The sequence below is a fragment of the Hordeum vulgare genome, chromosome 2H, assembly GCF_904849725.1.
Source record: "Hordeum vulgare subsp. vulgare chromosome 2H, MorexV3_pseudomolecules_assembly, whole genome shotgun sequence".
NCBI classification, from domain to species: Eukaryota; Viridiplantae; Streptophyta; class Magnoliopsida; order Poales; family Poaceae; genus Hordeum; species Hordeum vulgare.
The window spans coordinates 12174308-12180027 of record NC_058519.1 but is presented as its reverse complement, the minus strand read 5'-3'; the positions used below and the strand labels follow the sequence as shown (position 1 = coordinate 12180027).

Sequence of the window (5720 nt, the reverse complement as noted above, 5' to 3'; positions counted from 1 at the left end):
TACCGGACCGAGCTAACCAAACACATGTAACGAAATCAGATTACGTGTTGTAATCGGATGACGGGTAAAATTTGTCGAACCAAACACATCCATTGTGTAAATACAGTGAAGCACGCGAGATAGCTAGGAAGATGAACGTGATTTGTGAAGAAACTGCAACACCAGTGAGGTCGTCGTCGTCGGATCATGTGTCCCAACTAGGAAAAAGACATTGGGAGTATAAAATGGCCAAGTCTTGTGGTCTGGTCACACAAGCAAACTAGCTAACAGCAACTAATTTGTACTACCAAAGTTGACATTTATACATGTATAAAACCCAATGGTCGATATGCAATGCAAGGAGCTCACATCTATCAAGATCATGGACATCCCATATCCACCCCGGCCGCCACAAGCAAATCAAATGGCTACGCCCAACATAGACTCGATTTCAGATTCAAAACTTTACGAGCTCAAGGAGCAGCTTCTGCTGCTGACCACCCTGGTGGCGACGGTGACGTACGTCACCGGGCTCAACCTGCCCGGTGGAGCCTGGCAGACGCAGCACAAGGACGGGAATGGGCCTCTCGCCGGCGATCCGATCCTCCGGGACATCCATTACCGCCGATACCTCGCCTTCTACTACTGCAACGGCACGGCGCTCGCCTCGTCCGTCGTGGTCTGCCTCATCCTCGTCATGCTGCGCAGGGACAGCCCGGCCTGGTCGGTGGTGCTGCGGGTGGTCATGGTGCTCGACCTTCTTGGCCTCATGGGTTCCTACGCAGCCGGGACCTGCCATGACACCTTCGCCACCATCTGGGCCGTGGCGCTCGCTTGCCCCGTCTTGGCCTACATCACGTACGCTTTCGTCTGCTACCTCTGTTTGCCCCTCCGCCGCGACAACCACACCCCGAGAAACACAAACAGAGGGTACCAAGAGAAGGAGAAGATCGAGGTGCTGATGCTGCTGGCGACCTTCGCAGTCACCATCTCCTACGCCGCCGGGCTGAACCCGCCCGGCGGCTTCTGGACCAGCACCATGCAGCAGAAGGATGGCCGCCTTCTTCACCTCGCCGGCGACCCCATCATGGAAGATAGTGCGCTCCGGAGGTACCGGGCATTCTTCGTCTGCAACACGACGGCGTTCGTCGCCTCCTTGCTCATCATCCTGCTGCTCCTGGACAAGAACTTGAGCAGGACAATCTCGGCGCGGTTCGTGGCGGTCTACGGCTTCATCGCGGTGGCGCTCCTGGGCCTCATGGGGGCCTATGCTGCTGGGAGCTGCAGGGAGACTGACAATACCATCAAGGTGCTCTCCCTGGCCGCTGCGGTTCCTCTCTGCGTAGTCCTGCAGCTGGCTCTCAACTATGTCTTCTATTGGCCAATCAAGAACATGTGTGATAGTTTCTCCGAATGGTTGCAGAGATTGAGTCCCGGAGGTATGCTTGCTCTACATCTTAACTTGTTGCTTTCTCTTCTTTTGCTGAACGCCTAATCTCTCGTGTCAAAATGGAATCCTCCCTTGGAAATTGCAACTCCCAGTTTTCCTATTTCTTTGCTGCAAATCCTAATAACTACTGTATTACGGTATAGTAGAAATTTGAAAATCTCATGGAGAAAAATATCAACATTTACAGTATAAAATAAACACCATACATGCTCCATGAAAAATATTTTCACACTGTATTTATTTGACGTTGTAGTTACTGATTTTTTCCCCTTTCTGTAAATTAAATAAAAAGGTACAAAGTTTGACTTGGAGGAATCTATATCTATATGCAGCATCTTTTAGATGGAGGGATTTGCAAGTCACAAGCAATAGAAAAGCATTAATCCAAACATTATGATTTGTGCAACAGGTGTAGACAAGATGTTGATACCTTGATTGGATGGTTTAGTGAGAAATAGCAAACCATAATCACTCTCTGACTTTTAGATAAATATAGTTTGTTAAATCTAAGTCACTTGTGGTTATCTTATGTATCAGTTGGTGCGATGTCAGGATCATGCGGGCATGGAGACAATGTTAATTAGATTAGAAAAAATCATTATTCTATTCACTTAGGCTGGTCGCGATGAAAAAATAGTATACTATTACTATCATACATATGATATTAGTGTATAATACTATCTTGACGATGCATAGTATCATTGCTTGCAATTCTCAAAGTGTATTTTCTAAACTTGTGTGTACTGCACATTTACATTTGTATAGGAGTATATGCTAGTGCCGAGAAAAAAAAACAATTCTCAAAGTGTATATATTTTGTAAACTTGTGTGTACTGCACATTTACATTTATATAGAAAAAAACACGATTCTTAAAGTGTATTTCCTAAACTTGTGTGTACTGCACATTTATCTGAATTATTCGGAGCATCCAAGATGCATTGACATCCATATGCTAGGAACTATAACTCTGTATTGCTCCCCAAAAAAACATGGACTTCAAACTTCACAGATCAACAAAACTTTAGAACCAAAACATGTCAAAAAAATTCCAAGTTTTCTTATGAACCATAAATACTTCAAATAATATAGCTTAACCGAAAATTATTGTGTTATATGCTTAGAGCATCTATAGCCGGAACTTGCAAATCCGGCTCCTCAAAAGCCCAAGGACACGACCGGGCGTGTCCGTTTTGTATCCCTACTTTTTCGCCCGTGCAGCTGCATCTCTCATATTTTTTTTCATATGTCCAGTCACTTGCATGTGATCGGTGGAGAAGAAAAAAAGAAAAAAAAATGAATAAAGGAAAAGAAAAGGTACGCGTCCGCGAGCCCTCATATCGTCCTTATATTTGAGATGGATATGAGAGGTGCCGGTCAGTCTGATTCGACCCTGTGTAAGACCAGAAAACTTTGGTTTATTTTTCACACATTGTAACTCTAATGTTATTGTTGACTAGAGAAGTTTGAAGTCCATAAGTTTTCTTACTTGGGAGATACTTTTTAGGAAATTTCGTAGATATGGGGGTCTAGTACACCCAGCTGGTTTAACCACATCTTTTGCTTAATCAACTACGCATAATTCGGAATAGTAGGTTAACATGATAGTACTACTACTTGATTGAATGATTGGATGATTGGCCCATTCATCATATATGCATATGCAGGTGCCGGCGCACTCGCGGATCCAGACCTGAAAAACACTCGATTTTTCGTGATGGTACTCGCGAGCTTCGCGGTGAGCATCACGTACCAAGCCGGACTGGATCCACCAGGCGGCCTCTGGAAAGATGAGCTGAACGGGCATAAGATCGGCCACCCGGTGCTCCGGACGACACATCCTGCTCGGTACCAGGTCTTCTTCTACAGCAACTCGGCGGCATTCGTGACGTCTCTGGTGGTGGTGATGATGGTCCAGAGCAAGTTCCTGCTCAAGCGCCGCACGTTGGTGGCCGCCATGGTGCTGGACTTGATCGGCCTCGTCATCGCCTATGCCGCCGGCAGCAGCAGGGATGCGAGCACGTCCATCTATGTCGTCGCCGTGGCTTGCCTTGTCCTCTCCTACGTCGTCGTCCACATCGCCTTAGGAGGAGAGAAGGAGAACGTCGCTGCTGCTGAACCTGCTCCTCCTCCTGCTGCCGGTACGGACGGTACGGTAGCTCCTGATCCTGCTGCTACTCCGGCGGCTACGTCTGCCAGTCCTCCTCCTGCTACTCCTACCGCTGCTGCTTCTCCGGTAGTAGTCGTAGTATTAGGAGGAGAAGGAGGAGGGCGAAGCAAGGAGCAGCTGGATGACAAGCGTCAGGTGCTGCTGCTAATCGCCATCCTGGCCGCGGCGCTAACCTACCAAGCCGGGCTGACGCCGCCGGGCGGCTTCTGGCAAGCGGACGACGGCGATCTCGGCCACCGCGCGGGCTACCCGGTCCTCCTCGACAACTACCCGCGCCGCTACAAGGCCTTCTTCTACTGCAACGCGGCGAGCTTCATGGCGTCGGTGGCTCTCATCCTGCTGCTGGTGAACCGCAAGCTATACAGGCCGGGGATACGGTGCTACGCGCTGCACGTGTGCATGGCGGTGGGCATGTTCGCGCTCATGGGCGCCTACGCCGCCGGCAGCTCCCGCCATCTCAAGACCTCCATCTACGTGCTGACGCTGGCGATCGTGGTCTCGGCGTCCATACCCCTGCAGGTAGCCATCTTCTGGTACATCCGCAACTACAGGAGAAGCCACCAACGTGACGAAGCAGCAGGCAGGATAAGACGGCGGCGGACACGCGGGCTCGACGGCGCCGACCAGGAGAAGGACGAGGAGCTGGAGTACCTGATGCTGCTAGGGGTCCTGGTGGCGAGCGTGACATACCAGAGCGGCCTGAGACCGCCGGGCGGGCTGTGGGAAGAGGGTGGCGCCGCCGGCAACCCCATCATGCACGACATCAACAAGCGGCGGCACGACATCTTCCTCTACAGCAACTCCACCTCGTTCATGGCGTCCGTGGTCGCCATCGTCATGCTGCTCCCGTTCACGCTGAGCAACGTGGAGTGGCTGCGGCGTTTCCTGCCGTCCCAGACGAGCAACCGCAGGTGGCCGCTGTGGCCGGTGCACACGGCCATCTTGCTGGACATGCTCGGCCTCCTGGTGGCCTACGCGGCAGGGAGTACCAGGAAGTGGGAGTCGTCCAGGAACGTCATAGTCATCCTCCTCCCCGTGCTAGCCTACATTGCGCTCTACGCCGCAATAGTGGCCATATACATCTGTAACAAAAGCCGCACATCCTCCCAGTTGACCACCGACAACACAAGCTGACCAACAATCTTCCTCCGTCCTACACTACTCATCATAATATAAGAGCACTTGTCCTGGTCCATCGCGTAGATATGGAGGGTAGTTTCTTCTCTTCTCACCTGTTGGTTTCGTCCGGTAATGAAATCGGAGGCACGAATCCTCTTTTCCTTAAAAAATCAAAATTGAGATTAGCTAGAACTCATCTAGCTGAGACATAACTATGATCTCATTCACTGACATCAGCCAACATCATGTATTGTTGTTGTAGATTGTTTTCAGTTTGTCTATGGGCTTGCGCCTTTTTTATTTCTATGAACTGGTTGTTGATTGGATATTTGTAGTTTGTATGTATATGGATGATTGCTGGATTGGTCGGTACTTCTTTCCGTGGCGTCTATTTTTGTTCCTGTGTTGAGGCAGATTTTTATTAGTTTTTTTTTTGAGAGAGAAAATATGTTTTCATTAGTTATGTGCTACGCACAAATAAAATAAAACAACTGTTTAGATGGGGTTTTCATCACGTGACTTTGGGCTGAAAAAAGAAAACACACTGAAAAGGAAAAATCAACCCTACTGGACAGTGAGCAGTAACTATACTTTAGCAAAATTTAGCCAATATTTTTTTTTAAATGAGAACGGTTGTGAAACATGCAATTGAGACATCATTTCAAAATTTGTAGTTGCGAGCCCATTTACAACTTGGTGACCCCAACTTGAAAAAATTTAGTGACCCACTTAAAACTTGCAGTTGCACCCCAAAACTTTGAAAATTTTCTATTGTGACCCTAGTTGAAAATTTGTATTGAATACTTGCATTTGCGACCCTACTGTGAATACTTGCAGTTGCCACCCGACTTTGCATACTTGTAATTGTGACCCGACTATGGAATACCTATAGTTGCGACCCGACTTTGAATACTTGCAATTGCGGTCCAACTTTAAATACTTGCAGTTGCGACCTTACTTTGAATACTTGCAATTGCGACCCGACTATGAAATACCTATAGTTG

General features: G+C 48.4%; 1 protein-coding gene across 1 annotated transcript; it reads left to right on the top strand.

The window, feature by feature from the left end:
* The first annotated feature begins 281 nt into the window (after window positions 1-281).
* LOC123429161 lies at window positions 282-4914 on the top strand. The gene is made up of 2 exons (XM_045113222.1): window positions 282-1418; window positions 3095-4914. The coding sequence occupies exons 1-2, from the start codon at window positions 320-322 to the stop codon at window positions 4729-4731; spliced, it is 2736 nt and encodes a 911-aa protein (XP_044969157.1). The 5' UTR covers window positions 282-319; the 3' UTR covers window positions 4732-4914.
* The last annotated feature ends 806 nt before the right edge of the window (window positions 4915-5720 follow it).